At 40.0% G+C, this 19,207-nt stretch overlaps 2 protein-coding genes across 4 annotated transcripts; one reads left to right on the forward strand and one right to left on the reverse strand.

Annotated features, from left to right (window-relative positions):
- The first annotated feature begins 197 nt into the window (after positions 1 to 197).
- Positions 198 to 8,679, forward strand: ndc1 (NDC1 transmembrane nucleoporin). Its single transcript, XM_023407421.2, has 18 exons — positions 198 to 352; positions 1,599 to 1,719; positions 1,796 to 1,897; positions 2,290 to 2,464; positions 2,554 to 2,680; positions 2,976 to 3,084; positions 3,289 to 3,340; positions 3,461 to 3,593; positions 4,078 to 4,170; positions 4,266 to 4,347; positions 4,518 to 4,679; positions 4,999 to 5,259; positions 5,573 to 5,685; positions 6,105 to 6,155; positions 6,755 to 6,818; positions 6,920 to 7,020; positions 7,518 to 7,678; positions 7,766 to 8,679. The coding sequence occupies exons 1-18, from the start codon at positions 293 to 295 to the stop codon at positions 7,827 to 7,829; spliced, it is 2,031 nt and encodes a 676-aa protein (XP_023263189.1). The 5' UTR covers positions 198 to 292; the 3' UTR covers positions 7,830 to 8,679.
- Positions 8,680 to 9,975: 1,296 nt separating this feature from the next.
- Positions 9,976 to 19,090, reverse strand: dcaf8 (DDB1 and CUL4 associated factor 8). 3 transcript variants are annotated; one of them, XM_023407422.2, is made up of 13 exons: positions 18,842 to 19,090; positions 18,242 to 18,315; positions 18,034 to 18,129; positions 16,731 to 17,374; positions 16,182 to 16,322; positions 15,937 to 16,031; positions 15,488 to 15,598; positions 15,201 to 15,331; positions 14,614 to 14,721; positions 14,308 to 14,438; positions 13,865 to 13,984; positions 13,546 to 13,662; positions 9,976 to 12,295 (listed from the first exon to the last, which is right to left on the reverse strand). In XM_023407422.2, exons 2-13 carry the CDS (start codon positions 18,276 to 18,278, stop codon positions 12,188 to 12,190), a joined length of 1,839 nt encoding a protein of 612 aa, XP_023263190.1. In that variant the 5' UTR covers positions 18,279 to 18,315; positions 18,842 to 19,090; the 3' UTR covers positions 9,976 to 12,187. The 3 variants fall into 3 exon arrangements, with proteins under 3 accessions (XP_023263190.1, XP_023263191.1, XP_023263192.1); XM_023407423.1 differs by lacking the exon at positions 18,842 to 19,090 and adding an exon at positions 18,576 to 18,834; XM_023407424.2 differs by lacking the exon at positions 18,842 to 19,090 and adding an exon at positions 18,486 to 18,834.
- Positions 19,091 to 19,207: the final 117 nt, after the last annotated feature.

The raw sequence follows: 19,207 nt of genomic DNA on the forward strand, positions 1-19,207 counted from the left end.
GTTATGTCTAAATCAACCTTTAACCAAAACATTTTCATTGTAATTATTGTTTATGACCTTATGCAATTTAATAATGGTTTAAATTTACTGTACATGTATATTTTTTGTTCAACAAGCAGATTTAAAGTAAATCCATATGGATCATGTGAACCGCTGGCAGCAGGCAGGAAGATGGACAGCTATTAACCTGGGTCCTTCAAAGGTCTTTTGAGTGCATGTGGCGCGATATGGGAAACTGAGTGGAGACTAGTTTGACAGCAGGACAGCCGGGGAGAGTTTAATCACCGTGTGGATGTCTATTTATCCAAACAACATGTTTTCTACAAAGCAAACTTGTTGGTTTATCCGCAAGGTGAGTATTTTGTCTTTTGAAATCCGTTCTTCATTCATAACAGAAAGTGTTTTGCTTGTGCTAGCTTGCTAACTGCTAACTTTGTGTTTATGCTAGTTTATGTGAACGTAGCTAACAGGCGCTCTTTCAGCTTTTAAAAATACAGTTTGGATTATCGAAAACAAAATAGCAAAATGTCCGTTTGTACATACGTTATAAACACGAGACAATTAAAAACTGATATTTAGACATGTTGGTATACACCTTTCGTTTTAATCCGCATACCGTTTTCTTTTAACCTACTTTGGAAAAAAGTTAACCAAACCTCCCAGGATTAAATTAATCAAAGTTGATCATTGTACTGGATAAATCGCATTCACCTACTAGACTGAACACAAAAATAACATTATGTAGTCCCGTGTAAACTGTATCATATATTATAGATACATTTCCTGTTATCCCTGTTAGCTGTTCTGTTTGTCTGCTGTATATTAATGCTGAACTGATTGAACATTCATTTATGTCACCTTGCTTTGGTAAATGAGAAAAATAACCTGATGATAATAATAATCTTGTTGGATCAAATCATGAAGTCCTGTGTAAACTGTATTATAACTAAATTAAAAGAGGTACAATGATCAAATTAGCAAAATCCAGCAAGAGAGCTCAATCATATTAGAAAAAAACTTAGAATATGTAAATGCTTTCTCAATTTTTAGGGACACCAGTTTGTTTATATTTTCGAAAATGTGTTTACCCTGGAAGAACAGATGCTTCATTGTTCTTAGTGCAGATGAACAGAAAATTCAAGTGTCGATCTCAAATGTACATTTTTGATGTATCATTCAGTGCATACATCAAGTCAGTTGTTTGTAACCCAAAATATGCCTGAAATGGCCTTAAAATCTGTACAGCATGAGACACCCTATAGATAAGGAAAACTCTCCAAAAAGCGCTTTAACATGGAAAAAAAGGAACAATGGAGGAGGGATCCCTCCTCCATGAATACTACATAAACCCACAAAATCATTCAGTGGGGGTCCTTAACATTTAGAGCAACAAGGGATATTTGTATTATAATAGGTCTGTGGAAAGAAGTGAGAAAATGGTTCTGAATAAACCACTGTAAGACAATTTAGAATTAGCCTAATACTTTTGAATATACTCTCAATTAAATGTCACAGTTGTGACAGTTACTGTCCTATAAAGGTGAGTTAATGCTTGTGTATTTGTGAGATATATAATAATGACTGACTTCTCTGTTCAGGTGATTTGCTGGAGAGCAGTGGCCAGTATTGCTTGGGCCGTCCTGTTGTTGCCACCCATCACAGCAGTTTTTGTAATCCTCAGCAGGTTCAATCTTCTCCACCCCATCCACACGATAACAGGTCAGTCACCATGTTCCTTTTGAGATTTGAGCTGTGTGAAGTTGTGTGTGAAGCTTACACTTGTCTTTACCCACAGAATGTTTCTCCCTGTTAACGAGTGCAAGTGCCATCTTCTCCTTCATCCTGCTGGGTGGAGTGATACTCATGGTGGGGTTCTTAAACCTGGAGTATTATACAGGTGAGTTGCAGGCTTTGAAAAAGATATGATCTTGAGGATATTATATTTGTTGTTATTTAAAGTTGACTTTGTTTTGAAAGCTGTCTTGTAATCAACAGGTTATTCGGATGACAATATTTATGTCACTTTAACAAAGTGACATAAATGAATGCTTATCAGTTCAGCATTATATACAGCAGACAAACAGAATAGCTAACAGGGATAGGATATGTATCAACAGTACTCAGGACTACACAATTTGATCCAAAATGGTTATTATTATCAGTTTTTGTGTAAGGAATGATATATACATTGCAGTTTAATACATCCCTGTATATTCCTCTGATACAATGTTGGGAACAGTCTCTTAAAAATGGTTGATGTAACTGTATTGTTCTTCTGTTTCTCTTTAGTCATCCCAGCTATTGCATGCTCAAAAATCGCCCTGTTGGGTCAGCTGCTCCACCCTCGTCAGTTTCTCAACTCCCTTGTCCACTGCATCATGGGATTAATTGTGGCTTGGTGTTGTGCCGTCTTCATTGGGGGCAGCTATGAGACGCTCAGCTACCCATGCATGCAGAGTGATGGGTAGGCAGTTGCCACATAAAACTACAACATTGAGCTTTATGCGCTTCAGCCATTGTCTAACTGCCTCAATTTGTTATCTACACTTACAGTTCCTCTCAGATGTGTCTGAATGAATATCACCTCGTCCTTATGCTGGCTGGAGCCTTTGTTGGATTTTCTCACAGTCTATTGGGTGTGATCCACAACATGAACTATGTCTCCTTCCACACTGTCCAGGTGTGTGATATGAGGTTACTCATTTATCTGACGGAAAATTTTCTTTTCATGAATGGCTTGGTCTCATATGTAATGACTGTGACAGTGTGAATATACCTCTACTGCCAATCTAGATGAATACATGCATATTTCCTGAACCCTGGTGTCTCTAACTACAGACTGTGCACCCAATACCACCTTAAATAACCTATTGAGCCCAAACAATTAACCCGAACTTTAGAAAACAAAAATACCAGCTATCTATGTTGAGTTCCATGTAGTTATTGTTATTCATGCTTACCTGTTATTTCCCCAGCAATACAAATACCTTCGCTTCAAGGGATCCCTGCCTTTGGTGGTGAAGTGCAGTGCCACTCAAGCGCTTTACTCTATCAGGAACTTCATTGCTTTGTATTTCTTTTTGGGTAAGTGACCTCTGTTAATGATGAAAACTCCACTAACTCAAAGCTCCTACATCTGAAAACAAACTGCTTGAGAAGTTTAAGCTTTCGGGGTCTTTTTAAAAGTCACTTTTATTTATTGTACAGTTATTGTTCTTGAACGCTGCTTTTATTCTACACAAAGCTACTAGAAGTAATAGATAAAATATTTTAATTGAATATTAACAGGATACATTCCAAGAGCATGGATCTGTAAGACTCTGAATCTTCACTTGAACAGGTCAGTACAGTTTCTTTGATTATTTACAATTAAACAAAAATACTTGTTAATGTTTTGGCCATGGCCAGACTCTGGACCAATGTAAAACATTGCATGTTTGTGTGCAATCTCCACCTCCAGCTCCATCCACGCTCTTGACAGCATAGCTGGACTGCTGGACCTGTCCTTGCTCTACCAGCTGTGGATGAGTGCCACCTTCCTCCTCTTTACGTGGTACATCACTCTGCTGCTCTTCAGGATATTTGTCACAGAGGTATGTTTTTTTCTTTCTTCTTTTTTTTTTTTTAAGAATTTTTTTTAAGTCTTTGTTTTATTTTTGTGTAACAATTTCTGCTTTGATTAACATTTTTTTTTTTACTTTTACTGATCTGCTGGTTAGCTGTTACTAATTAACCTTACACACTACATGATCAACATATCTCCTGACCATTGTGATCACCATAAAGTAGCACACTCTGCAGTTTCCGTTGGCCAGTTCATGAATGACTTAAAAGTAAGGTGTAGTGTCGCAAGGCAAAGACAACTCCTGTTTGCCTTTAATTATTTAGAGACACTAGGGGGCAGCGTTGTCATTGCTTTGATTGTTAAAGTTTTTGGAAAAACACCAGTCTTAACAGGGTTGTGTGAATATCATGGGTAAATGTCTCACTGTTATCTTACATGATCAGTCAAAAATAATAATTAAGAAGCCTGGCTTAATAAGTTAATATGTTATCGAACATGTTTCTCACTTTCAGGTGTGCAGTTTTCCTGTGCAGTCATCATTTAATGAAGATGTCCACCAGTGTCTTCCCAAAGTTCTTACAGGCAAGCAGCCAATGATATTAAAGGTAAGTAAAACAGATGTTGATTCTTTCACGTTAACTCTTTCTTGTGTGCCTGCTGATTCCCAAATTTTGGTTGTGATTCCCTCCCCAAATTTTAGTTCCTAGCTCTGCAGGACTTGGCTCTGCTGTCTCAACGTTCCCCATCACGGCGCTGTGAAGTCTTCAGTCTGAGTCAGCCAGGTCTGTTATGTAATCCATGCAGAAAACAGGTTCTTGCTTACGCTTTTTTTGATGATTTTTTTTTGTCCTGAGTAAAATAAATCTCAACACACTTCAGATTGTATTTTCAGCTCAGAACAAAAGCAAAATGTGTTTAGTGTACTGTATGTTTTCATTCTTGTCTTCCTCAGGTGGCCATCCTCATAACTGGAACGCCATCAGTAGGGAGTGTCTGTCTCTGCTGGCTGATCTGACCCAGAGACTTGTAGCCTATCATGACACTGTAGCAACCAATGGCAGGGCCAAATCACTGTCTACTGGAAGTGAAAGGAAGACTTCATCTGAGACATCAGGTACGTTGTTGTAAACCAGTGGTTGATATTAGTGAAGACCTACTCATTTATGGAAACGTTTATTTGATAAATTCTGTTTGGAAAAGTTATAAAAGCCCTGATATATTATATAATTACATATATATATATTATGTAGTCTTGGACACATGTTGTAATAGCTTTCGTTGTGAATAGTAATTAGAAGGCTAATGCCTAGGAAATTGACACAGTCCATCAACTATCATAAAGATCTTTTTTAATCTGAAAACTGGGTGAAAATGTTAAAGAAATGTAATTGTTTATGACCTTAACCCTCTGTCCTTCTTCTTTTTCTTTCAAGTAATCTCAGGTACAGAAGATCTGATGTCCCCGAGGCCCACTATGTTTATGAAAACCCCAGCTTCAGTCTTTTCCCGCTCTATTATTGGAGGTGCACAGAGCCCTCTGACGGTACCATTCACTCCTGACCTGGACAGCCCATTTGCTTCTCCAGCCCTGCGGCGCCTCACTGCTCCAGCAGAACAATGCTCTCCGTGGTACGGCACGGTGCAGAGCCCACACATCATGAGGAGAGCACCAAAACTCTGGTCCACCTCCACAGGTGAGAGGAGGCTCATGAAAGATGACAGGTCACTCAGATCTGTTATACATAGATCTGAAACTGATAATATGTTAAGTCATTTTTGAGGTGTAATTTTCATCCTTCTGTATATTTTTTCACCTGAAATGATTGAACTAATCAGCTAATTTCAGCTATTGCTACAGGTTTCGAACTTCTTGCGTGGCAGTATGCCAACTTGTCAGTGGCTCAGGGGATCATTACATTATTTACTAGTGGATAGATGATTGATTAGATATCTAAGAGTCCAGCTTTCTTGTTTCAATATGTGACGTTGTCCTCTATCTGTCTGTAGATTCACAGGCCAACGGCAGTCTCCCACCATCCCCTGCCTCGGTTCCCAGTCCCAAGCAGGAAGCCTCCAAACCAAGTCTCCTGGCTCAGTTCCTCCAGAACAGAAAAGAACAGGTACATCAGCCTTGTTACAGAGCAGAATTATAATGGTACTGTCTGTCCAGCATTGTGCTTCTGACAAGGCTTTTCACACTTAGCATTTAATACTTTTGGATAGTATCATAAGAGTCAAACGCAATGGGATGAGTTGTGACTGAAATAAGGATCAAGTTCTCAACAGCTTCTGCAAAATGTATCTAATGTGGAGCCTGGTTACTGATGTACTAATGATAACTTCTGCTTTATATAGTAAGGGTCACATCATCTGCCTTCTATTCTGGTGGGAGTGTATATCCACTTCAAATGTGGAGATATCTCAAATATATATTTTTTTTGCAAGGGTCTCAGCGCAGGGTTAAGTGCTTTTATTTGTGCTCATTATTCTTGCCTTGTTTCCATACCAAAACAACTTTACACTTAATTGTCCCATTCAGGTTAAAAATTTCTTGGCAAAGCGGGTGCTGATAATGTATTTGTTTAACAAGGTAAGGATGTGTGGCATGTGCATGCTAATCTCCCTTTAGGCTTCTGACCACCGAGGGTCTTCCTGTATGCTCTTGTCTGACACAGTAGATTTTCCTTTGGTTTCAACAAATCTAACAACCTCACCCTGCAGGCATTACTAATTCATCTCCTGGTTGGACCTAGTTGTTCAGCCATTACTAATGTAGTTCTTTTCCACCCATCTAGCTGTTACAATGAGCCTTACTAATTACCTTAAAAGCTTGAATTAAGGAGTTGTATGACATGTCGCTAATGTTAGTTGAGTACTATAAAACAGGTGTTAATCGATGTTTAGAAATCTTGTTTTTGTGATTGTATCAAAAGTGTGACGTACTGAAGGTTTAATCAGAGCTAAATATCGTACTTGCATTACACCTCTTCCTTTATGTAGAAACTACCGGTAGTTTGGTAAGCCTGCTTTGCTTTCTGAGGTTTATGCATCTTCCTTTAAGCACGCATGCATGCTGTAGTGTAGTCTCACTAAACCGTGTCCAAGTAACAAATTCCTTATTAATCGGCCTGAAACCTGTTATTGTCAATTGAAGAGAGAACTCCTACTAGCTAACACTGTGTCTTGCAGCTTCCAGAAGCCTCGAGTCAGGCCCTCTTTGCTGACAGCCAGGCTCACATCTGGGCTTTAGAAGGTAGGAAGAGATGGTGGACCCAATAAATAATTTTTCATTTGATATGGATGCATCCTCTTAACTCCAACATGTTCATTATTTCCTCTAATATCTGCCCGCAGGACTGTCTTATCTTGTTCAAGCCTCCTTCTCAGAAGACCAGTTTGGGGTTGTACAGACTACATTACCCAGCATTCTCAGCTGCATGCTGGTCTTGCAAGAGGTAAGCTGGTTTACTGTACTTGTGAATTAAAATAAAATAAAAATGCGACCTTGCTAAAATAAGTAACTGTTCATCCAAATCACAAAAAATGTTCACATTATCAACATGGTAAATTTTTACATGATGCATGTAGTCTAGACACTTATGGTTTTATTTGACAAGGTTTTGAGTTGTCCACTGCTGAGATTTTATCAGTTTGATCAATTTGTCGGGCAAGAAGCAGTTCTGTGTCTGTGCAGCGTTCAGTCACTGTTCAGTTTGAACTGCTATTACTGTCCTTGTGTTGTGCGAGGAAAAGAAGCTGAGACTCAGATTTCAGTCACTACATAAAGGATTACATCAACAATGTAGTGACACGATGACATGGTTACACAGACACGCCATGCACACACAACAGAGCCTCATTACACTGCAGGGTAGATGCAGGGAAAACAAACGGCTGCTGTTACTTTGAATTGTATGCACACTGACAACAGTCGTGTCCTCCTCGTCTCCAGGCTGTAGATCGTCACTTCAAGCTGCCTCATGCCTCCAGTAAGCCCGTCAGGTCGACAAGCAGCATGGGAGACTCGACTTACAAAACACTGCGCTTTGCTCTCAGGGCCACACTCAAGACTGCCATCTACAGGATAACAACCACTTTTGGTGATCACTTAAAGTAAGGCCTGTCATTAAAAATTCACTTTTTTTATCCAATGGAAAAAAGATGATTATACTGAGTATATACATTTTTTTATATCCTCAGTGCTGTTCAGATGTCTGCAGAGCACAGGAAAAGATTGCAGCAGTTTCTGGAATACAAGGAATAACAGACCTGACACTTGGCTCCTGTGCCTTTGGATTCCTATCAGTTTGATGTGACTGTGTGTGTGTGTGTGTGTGTGTGTGTGTGTATGTATGTGAACACATCAGCTTAAGTGAGGCAACAAGTGAAAGCCCATGATAGTGCCTCTTTTAATATCTACGTCTGCACTATGTCGTGGAGGATTGTTCGATAGTCTAGACATCTCCTACATGTGTGAGGTGGGGGAAGGACTCCAGCTGATAGACTGCACCAAGTTTGCAGGGGCTTCAACAGACTATTACCTCCTGTGTTTGGGAGATTTAAACCAGCTGACTGCATGGATTAGCAACTCATTCCAAAAGAGGATTGTTTCATAAAATAATTTCACAATATTATATTTGATTTTTTGTCGATTGGGATGGGTTGTGAAGGGCTATTTTTACTGCATTATGTACAAGCTTGGTTTTGGTTTCATATTTCATCTGCTGTCCTCTTGAATTATATCCTTGTGATTTTCAAATCATTTTGTGTCAAGTGAGATGAGTGAAAGAAATGGCCCAAATTGTTAAAGTAGCCAGCAGGAATGTGCTCTGTGTTATGAGAGCCTCAGTTCACAGTTGTTGAAATATGTGTTCCTGGATCTGGTTTTGTTGTAGACACCACCCAGAGAACTGGTTTACAGCTGTGCAAATCAGTCTCGGTTCTCTAACTAAAAAACACAACATAATTAGATTTACAAATCAGACGTCACTGTTTCTACATGTAACCATCTTGTTTTTGTCAGTTTTGTTCATGTGAAATTAGGCTGTCCATTATGTCACGAGTTTGAGTTTTCACTCAGAGAAATGTTGAATAAAACCATGATATAACGATCATTTTTCAGATCATTTCTCAGGTGAAATAACGGTTTTAGTTCTGTTCATCATAAATTATGGTTACTTGGGTGGCTTTTTACATAATGGAGAAAAAGTGTAATGCAAGAGGTCATGGGAATATGACAAGAGGCAGGCATCGACTAAACAAAACGGAGCTCTTGTACACCAATGTTATGCAAGTGTGAGGTGCTTCAGATGTGGACAGTTGAAGTATAATGGAAACTGATTTAAAAAACCACAGAGTAATGAATCCTCAAACTGGCAACTCTAAAACACTGAATTATCAGACAGCAGACCTTTTGGACAAAGACGTGCCTCTGCTCAAAACATCCTTTACTATAATAGGCATTTTCACAGAAGACATTTTGACTTGTCATTGTAGGAACAGCATAGCTTTTATTGATGGATTTAACAATGACATTTGGGCTCCAGGAGTCCCGCTGTGTTCAGGCTCAGTGTGACACTGAAGCAGCTAAACAGAATTCAGCCACCATTAATTTAATTATTTAAACATGTGCTTTTCCTACTGCGACATGTCAAAATGTCCTCTCATTGAAAATCATTCTGGCACCCGTAGTTTTAAGTTTTTTGAAATAAGACATAATATCCTTGAGAACAATTAATTGTAAATTACCATTTTGGTCATTTATCATAACACCATTTCTTAATTAGTTAGCATCCACTCTTGATGATGGCATATGATGGTGGCAGGCCATACTATTTTTCAGTATTCACTGGTGGTTAATGGAATTGATGCTGCCACCTTGGCCATCAAGAGCGTGGGCACTATATTTTTTAACTGAAAGACTGTATTAAAAAAACTTAGGGAGTGGAGTTTAAAAGACATGAGCATTTACTATAAAGGGCTGGTCTAACAAAAATAAACTACTGACTTGCATTACGGGAAATGTGGGATTTAGTGCTTTTGGGGCTTCACCTAAACTTGAGGTCAAGTCAGGACATCTCAGAATCCACTGCTTTTTAAAAAAAAAATTTTAAGTTCACCCCCAACTTTATGGAATTGCCTCTTTTTAAAAAAATGAACAAATATTGGCACGGAATATATTTCACTTGCAACAGTCTAGATCAGTACTAGTGTGAACTTTATCAAACACATATTGATCAAACCCTGCAAGGGATATTTGAAAACTGTTGACAGAATTAAGTCTCTGCAGATAAAGAACAGGACCTCTTGTGGCCACTTATGTCAATCAATAAACAACAATACACAGTATGTTAGAGCAGTACAACAATACAACAAAGGATCAGACCATAAAATAATGACAACATCAAAAGCACTGTCTTTTAGTTTATTGCACAAATCGTACATATTTCCAACTGAACTGGTAGAATGCAATATTAGGCAGTGGTGGAGAAAAATTGTCCATCAAAAGCCTTATGTATACAAGATGCCAAAAATAGCCAGTGGGAAAATTCTGAATATAACTGTCTGAAATGATGGAGTAAGATACAGAAAGGAAATACTGTTTTTTTGTTGTTTTTTTTTTAACAAGAAAGAGAATCAAAACTTTTAATACTTGAAATGACAGTGATTCTGTTCATAACAGAGGGATGTCATTCATAAAAGGAAAAATGGTGCCTCAAGACTTTTTTCTCTGGAATTTAAAAGTACTTTGTCCTCATATAGAATATAAACCTCTGCATCAATACCAATCAAATGTTTCAACATCTTTTTTTTCTGAAGTCAAACAGCATTTGCTAAAGTTTTTTCTTTTTTTTTTCCTTTTTTTTTTTTTACAGTTTTAATATATATTTATATATGTACATATAAATTCAACTAACTAGAGTTCTCATAGAAAATGAGAAAAGCTGGACTTTATCGCTCTCACACAACAAATGACTGGCAAGCATATTGACCCTGCCGACCCCCGTCCTCCTCTTTGAGCCAATGTTAATACAGCACAGACAGAAGTTTCCTCCCAAGTGGTGTGCTGGCTGCTAACACCCGACCTGGTTCAAATGTTTGTCTGAAAAACGTCACTCAGCAATTGATTGGAGACGTTTAGAATAACTGAAAGATTTTAAAAGAACCACATGAACAAGTGTAGTCCTTTATCACTCCAGTCTGAACTGGCTCATCGGCAGTGTTTCAATTGCGATTGATCCAGGTCGGTTCTCGTTCTTTAAACAACAACAACAACAACAGAGCCCAAAATCGGTCCTTATCTCCTAAGCACATGCTGAACACCATCTGCTTCTCAACTGTAATGTTCAGTGAGAGAGGTGAACTGAAGATTTCCTGTCAAAGATGGGTGTGTCAGGATGGAGAGTGAGGGGGGCAAGAAGAGGAAAGAGGAGGAGGAAAGGCTGGTGGAAGCAAAAGGAAACCTCCTCTTCCTCTGTCAAGAAATATCTAAGTGCAAAATATCCCCCTCCACTTGAAAAAAAAAAACAAAGGAAAGAAACTAAACTTCACTGTGGATATTTTCCAATGAGATACAGGACAAGACAACAGCTCTTCCCCCAAATAATTCCACACTCAGTGCACATTTTGTCTGTGTCTCAAACTAAAGCATCCCTGATTCAAAGTGCACTCAGTAGTGAGGGGGAGGGTGGTGGACAGAGGAGGGGAGGGAGCAGCTGAGGGCAGCATGTAGGGTGATGCAGCATGTAGAGATTTAGTAGTCCTCTGGGAGCAAACGTGTGACTAAACGCAACTAACTGCTCAAGCTCAGGGCCAGAAATCAGTATGAGGCTGGGGCGATGCAGTGACGGGAACTGGGGTTTCCCTCAAAGTTCAAATGTTAAAGGAAGTCACATTTAGGGGATGGTTTCAGGGTTTGAGTTCACGCCCTTCCTCCCTGCTGAACCCCTCTACATCAGCAAAGAAAGCTTGAGAGCAAGAGATGTGTTACTAAGAGATGACGGGGGGGGGTGTCTGCTGGTGATGTATAGCTTACTACAGGGTGCCTAAAGTTGGAGGTGCTTGTTGCCATACACGCACAGTACATAGTTCTGGGGCTAGGCAGAGCATATAGATAATGTATGGACAAGCAGGGGCCTCCAAGTGGTTTATAGGGATGTAAGCACTCACTAAACCTCTTCGTACAGTTCTCAAAAATCAGGATTCTGGAAGTGTATATGCAGACTGTAGCCGCCATATGCACATTTGTAACTGCTGGGAAACCAGGCGTTAACAAATCTGTCACTCTGCTTCAACAGCATATTTAAGTAAATGTATGATGTGTTTGTCTGTGTGAGATTGTATGTGTGAAAGAAAAACCCCAAGTCTGTGGCTCGTCAGTGTTTGAGTATGCCAGTGTGTCAATAGTGCTTGCCTATGTGCATCAATTCAAGGGCAATAAAGTGTGTATATATGTATGTACAGTGGGGTCCAAAAGTATGAGACCACTTTCTTATTCAAGAGAGAGTGGTCTCAGATATTTGCACCCCACTGTGTGCGTGCGTGCGTGTGTGTGTGTGTGTGTGTGTGTGTGTGTGTGTGTGTATGTGTGTGTGTGTGCGTGTGTGTGTGCGTGTGTGTGGCTCAGGAGGACATGCACTGGACATGGTCTGGACCTCCTTCCTCTTCATCAGAGGAATCTGGAGAGCTCCAAGACTCATCTGTGTCGGGGTCTGTACCCTCACGGCGTGCCTGGATCAAGACAAAGAGTAAGAGAACAAGAAAAAGTGAAAGTAAGACTATTTGAGCTTTAACAGTATGCACTGGTAATGACACCCCTCATATCTAACTATCCTATCAATACAACTATCCTACCAACATCCATACAAAGTTCAAGTAGTCAACCCAAGTTCAATAATGTACATTTATTAATAGAAAATGGGCCTTTGTCAGGGATTAAGATAATGGTTATCTAACAGCTTTCCCGCAGCAATGGAAGTCAATGAAGCCTTGAAAGTTAATGCAAACATTTCCTACACGTGCCCCAACTTTTGTCTGTACAAAGGCAGTGTTGGAACAAACTGTGTTACTGCACCGTCTGATGCATCATTAGGGCAATGCTGCACTGCAGGAAGTATTACTGTACATTGTTATAAGAGTGGTGAGAAAAAGGCAAGTAAAAAAGGACAGGCTGGCTGGTCAGGGGTTCATCCTACAGAAAGACAACGACCCAAAACAATAGAAGAAAAAAACAGATGGTGGCTTCACATGATGAAGACCAGCACTGTCTCGAGACTAAAACCCCATGGAGCTGGTTTGGGATGAACTGGAGAGAAGGTCAAAGCAAAGCAAACTGCAAACGCAACACATTTGTGGGAACCAACATCTCGGGACAAACTTTCTGAACAAAGTTTAATTTCCTCTGTAGAAAGAACATCACGAATGTGTTCAGCAGCTGAATGAGTCAAAATTTTGAGTAAATACATATTACAGATTAAACTGATCACTGATTAAAAGAATACAGATTAAAAAATAATTATTATTAATTTTCTGTTCTATGCTTTAATTTCAGAAACACTGAGACATTATATTATGTAAATTTCAGTAACAACTGGCAAAGTTGAGGTGTTCTAAAACTTTTTAAGTGCCTAATAAATGCATGAGTCATAAATATTTCACATGTACCCCCTTAATTTTAATGATGGCAGCTCTAACGAGTAACAGATTCCTTGTGAGTTTGTCTTTAATTGGAGAGTGGCTCAATACATAGTGAGGGACCGACAAGAAAAACATTAGAAAAAAAAAAGATCATAAATAAAGCAATTAAGGGAGAAATATCCTGACCTTTAGTGTGTAAAACCGCCAAGCTCATGACGCTGGATCCTACATTTCCCAATATGCAACCAATATGAACCTTTTGTTGTGACGTGCATCTTATCATTCCCACACCTCGAAAACATAATTGAAGTTTCCTAGGTTTGTTGTAGTGTTTGAGCGCTCACCCTTGGGGGCCGTCTGTTCCTCATGTGTCTCATCAGAAACCACAGCAGCTGGGTGTCGTACTGGTCGCCGTGGCGCACGCTGTCTTCATCACGCTCCCGCTTGTTTTTTTTCATCACCTTCATCACACAAAGCATCCTTAATTAGAGTTGTGAATGTCGTAAAGAAGACTATGCACATGCAACAGACATCTCAACCAATGTCATGATATCACATGTTGCTAGAAAGAAATGGGTAAAATGTTACTGTGACCAATAGAATGACGACCAAAACTATAAAAAAAAAAAACAGAATAGAATAAAACAGAACAGAGTAGAATACCTCCTTTAGACCCTTGAGTCCTGTGGGGCTTTCAGCAGTGGGAGCCCATAGTTTGATATCATGGTCCAGCCCACTGGTGGCCATACCAGGCAGATGGGGATGAGGCTCCAGACAGTTCACCTGTGATGGTTAAGAGTAGAGAGAAGAACTGAGATTTAACTATGAAGGTGATGGGAAGTTTTACACATATTATTCTTGGGGGGGGGGGGGGGTATGCAGCAGCAAATAGCTCTGTAAAACCAAATAGACCAAATGTATTTTATCACAGTAAAGATATCAAAAATATTATGTAGCTGCAGCAAGCCAAATCAAAAACTGTAGGAATCACTGAAACAAAAAGATTACTGTAGAAATGTGTTTGCATAGCTTTTCCCAAGTCATATTTGAGTCCACCGAATACATATTTCTATATTATATATGATATACTTCTCTCTCTGACTCACCACTCCTCCTCTGTCTCCCTCCATAAACTGGACGATACGAGCTGAATACTTGTCCCACAGGTAGATGTGTCCACAGTCACTGCCACTGACCACAAACTCACTGCTTGGCCCATAGAAGTTCACCCCCTTCACTGTGAGGGAGAGGCGATGATGGGAGAGGATTGTAATGTGCATCTGACTGCCAAATGCTTGAGAAGTTGGGCTACACCTGATAAGTCTGACTTTTAGAAGTATGGCTGGGTACAAAGGTCACCGATTTATTACCGTAATGCTCCAATAGGGGGGGGAGGGGGTTGAATTTAATACCTGTGGCATTATTGCGGTGTCCCTTGTATCTCCTGCGATAGTCAGCCCCATCACTGTGGTTGGAGTCAAATAGGTAGATGTCCTCGTCATTGTAACTGGCCAGGAGTTCTAGACAGACAAAGAGGATCAATCAGTTATTAACGTAATTTCTTTTAATGCCATCATGACAGACTAGCCTAAAGTAGTGCTCGACCCAACTTTCCTAGTGTTCAAAGATGAGAGCACAGAGAGGAAATCTGATCCTATTTCAGTGTCATTGATCGTTGCATTGATGTTGCATCAGGGTTAAGAGGGGCATTTTAAGATAATTATTCAAGCAAGCATCAAGTCCAGGCCTCATTATTTTCAATAAATATTTCTAAAATATATTCATATTCATAGAAATATATAAGCATTATCAAATTGAATTCAAATATAAATTTGAAACAGTTTTTTCTGGAAATTGCAAGGAAATTAAATTGTGGCGTCAGGAAGTTATTTTTGCAAACACTGAATGCAACCTGTTCCAGTTCTCTCTTTCACTCTTGACTTTGATACTTTAGATACACATTTTTTCTAAAAATGTTTTCGTTGTGCAGGTGATTTACCTGTGCCATCATGACTGTACACAAGGCAGGTTATGTTGGTTTTGGACTCACTGGATACCAGATGTGAAGGACAAAACTTTTTCAGCACACCATTGTTATCATTCTCATTAATCTTCCTCTGGTCGTAGATCCTACAGAGTGTGAGAAGAAGAGAAAGTGAAAAAAGAATCAAAAAATCTAAGAGACAGTAAGAAATAACAAATCAAATATTTAACCTTATTTAAGCTATTTCCATTGCCTCCCATTTGCAATATTATATAGCATTAAAACTAGAAGCTGGTTCCTACCTGACATACTGGTCTCTCCCGCCCACAGCAAAGTGGTGTGTCTTTGCTGGGTTGACAAAGATGGTGTACAGCCCAACTTTTTTATCACCTTCCTTTACAACCACCAGTTTACTGCCACCGAAATGGAAGGAGACACGAAAAAACAGGTAAGAGTTAAATAAACAGAAAAGTCTCAAAAATGAAGACGACACACACATAGCAAATACAGGAAAACTGACAAAGAGGAACGTGTTTAGAAGTGGACGTTGACCAATACTGACTGACAGACAGGATATTGGCATAATAACACTACATAAATAATAACTTCTCTAAAGTGTTATTTGCCTCAGGTCTACTGTATGATTGCAACTTAATTATGCTCAACAAGATATACAGTTTTGACAGTAGTTTTCACTTCCCAGTGTCTACTAAATTTAAACTTGGATAACTGTAATGATGGTATTGCTCACTTGGCGGGACGGTCTAGACGCAGGTCAATACCAAACACCACGGCGTCCTCTCCAGCAGACAGAAAAGAGCAGGGGGAATCTGGCTCGAGGGCCAGCTGAAATTAAAACATTCAGATAAACACACATGGATGAGAGACTGCACTCAATTAATGGGCTATCAGAATCTTAAATATATCTACCACAGTTGCTATTTATGGCACAAACTCCTTGAAACTTTCATTCACAAACACAATACAAGCACTCACCTTGTGTGCTGCCCCTTTATGTTGTGCTACCCGCTTGGTGTTCTTGCAGCGCTGTGTGGCAGAGAGCTCAGCCACTCTGATCTGACCATCTCGAGCACACATGGCCAAGGTGGAGTCTCCGCTGTGAGGCAGGAACTTAGCCTATGTACATCAAGGACAGGGAGAATTTTCTGACAACAATACACTCTGATTAGTCACTCACTCAGTCACCCTGCTTTTATGCTCTCTAGTGCTGAAACCATTAGTCCATTACTCTATTGCCAGAACATTAAATTAGTTATTCAAGAATTATAACCCATAAATTGTTCATTCAATTTATCAAGGAAAAATGCTACACATTAACTGATCACAGCTTCACAAATACCATGATTTCCTGCTCTTCTCTCTTATATAATGTGTAAATTGATATATCTTTAGCATGCAACATAAAAACGACACTGGACTCTGGGATATTGTGATGACACATTTTTACTTTTCTGACATTTGATTGACTGACAACTGATGGAAGATTAATTGATAATGAAAATAATCATCAGTTGCAGCCCTTACCTGAAAGACATTGCTCTTGTGGCCGCTATCAAACTCCAGCTCAGCATGGCGGATGGCCCAGTCCCAGATGACAACTCGCAGGTCATCACTTCCTGATGCCAGGCGTGTGCCTGAGGGGTTGAAGTGCAACGTGTTGACACAGCCTGTGTGCTTCTCCAGGCGGCCTTGGAGCTCCAGCCTCTGCACAAGACCTCGGGCTCCACACACACGCCTCACAAACTGGTGCGAGTCCCTGCCAATCTCCCGGGAGCGCAGTGAGGGTATCGCCCGCCATATAGGCCCACGGAGGTCACGGAGCTCTGCTCCAAGCCATGCCTCCATAGCCTCATCGTCGTCTTCATCATCTTTCTGCTCTTCTTCTTCTTCATCATCATCATCATCCTCATCTGAGCTGGAGGAGTGGTTGGTGCCACCGCCAGGTCTATTTCTCTTTCTAGCTGCCCTTTTCCCACCGTCTTTATCCTTTGCTCTCTCTTGTCTGCCTCCCTCACTTTCTCTTTCACCATCCTCAGTCAGAGAGTACAGACCACTGCCATCCATGCTGTCTGTGTCTTCTTCCTCCTCTCCCTCTCTGTTTGTGCCCTCCTCTCCTTCCACATCTGGCATAGGCTTCTCTCCAGAGACCTCTCCTGTTTCTTTGGGAGCTACAGAAATAGGAAATCCAGAGCCAAGGAGAGTAAGGTTAAGACAACACCGTCTCATTGGGAGATTCAACAAAAGGTGCACAACTGCTGTCCAAATTCTACTACAAAGTGCATCACTAATAAGTCATATCAGGATGCAAAAAAACTAGAGAAAATTCAACTGCAGCAATGTTAGGAATACCAGGGTATCCTGAAGTAAATACAGACAGGTGACCAATTAAACATTGAGTGTCCTATTAAGATGTTGAGCAACCACATGCCACCAGAACAGCTTCAGTTCTCCTTGGCATTGATGCTACAAATCTTTAACTCTACTGAGGGGATGAACAACATTCTTCAAAAAGATATTCCCTCATTAGGTGTTTTGATGATGGTGATGGAGAGCGCTGTCTAACACATCGGTCCAATATCTCCCAATAGGTGTTCAAGTAGTTTGAGATCTGGTGATTGTGAAGGCCATAGCATTTGATTCACATAATTTTCATAATCATCAAAACATTCAGTGATGAAGATTTTTGCTTTAATTTGTCACCCATCTGCTAATGCATTTATAAATGTATGAAATTAAAAATATAATTAAGCAAAGTTTCTACCCCACCAAACTGTGTTAGCAGCATGAATCTTTGTAAGGAGTTGTTAAGTTAGAAGAGTGGCTTTACCATCTTGAGAAGAAGACTGTGTTTGTCCTTCTTTGCTTCCAGAGGCATCCCCCTCCTTGTGTTGATCTTCTCCAGGTTCCTTTTCTTCAGAGCCACCTAGTAAAACCAAATATGTCCCGTGATTACCTGTCTGTGGAAGGAGCATGACAACTCGCACAGTTATGGCCTATATAAATGAGCAAGTTATTTTCTAGCACTGATCCTTTACCGTTAAGCGCAGTGGATTTGCCGTCAGCCTCAGCCATTCTGTCTCCTTTGTCCTGCGTCGACCCGAGGGAGAACCTGAGTGTCACACAAAAACACAATATTAAGGTTGGTTATTAACCAAATTGGCAAGTTCAGAAATTAAGACCAGACAACTTGTACGCATGAGTAAGCCGACATTACTGCTTGCACTCGCTGAACTGTTGTCAACAACGACGCCACACTGTGTGCTGTTGTGCACAAGTTACCTGTTAGCTCTGTAGCTTCCAAACTAACAGCCAGGCTAATGTTACTACCAATCTACCGCTGCACTTTACGACTTTAACAAACTAACTCGCTTGCTAGCTGGATCACAGGCCCGTCTAATGTCCTTTTTTGCTTTGTGATGTTTAATTGTGCATTGTCCTCTGCGGAACAACGAGTACTCGATTACCTGGCACTGTTATTGCGTGAGCTAATGCTAACTAGCATTTCCGTGGCTAACAAATATCGAAACTAAATACTGCTGTCAGTTCTGCTTGACAAGCAAACAGCTGGTTGTCCAAAAGCAGCTAGCAAACAGCCAGCACTGCTTGTACTGGCTAACTAGCACAGCTAGCGTTACCTCTACTCGAAGGCCCGACGAGGCGTACTTCTTAGTTTAGTCCTAATCTTTACTGCAGATTTATTTTCTCCACCTCACTACTTAGCAATTGAGCCAAGTGTCCCAACTAGGATTTCTTTGACGGAAAACACACGGCATTAGGAATGCTTGCATAAAGGTTTTGGTAAAAGACAGTTCATAAAGCAAGCTGGCTGCGTTCACACTAGGTTGACTGCTCTGTTTATGTTTTGACGGTTCAGCTTCTTTTTTTTATGGTTCCATTTCCGGTGTCGTGCTTGCTTTGTTTTTTTTTCTCCGGAAGTTTACAATAATAATAAAAAATATAATGATAGCAATGATAATAATAATAATAATAATAATAATAAT

The sequence above is a fragment of the Seriola lalandi genome, unplaced genomic scaffold, assembly GCF_002814215.2.
Source record: "Seriola lalandi dorsalis isolate HSWRI2012SDOR001 ecotype SW California unplaced genomic scaffold, Sedor1 jcf7180002054334, whole genome shotgun sequence".
Lineage (NCBI taxonomy): Eukaryota > Metazoa > Chordata > Actinopteri > Carangiformes > Carangidae > Seriola > Seriola lalandi.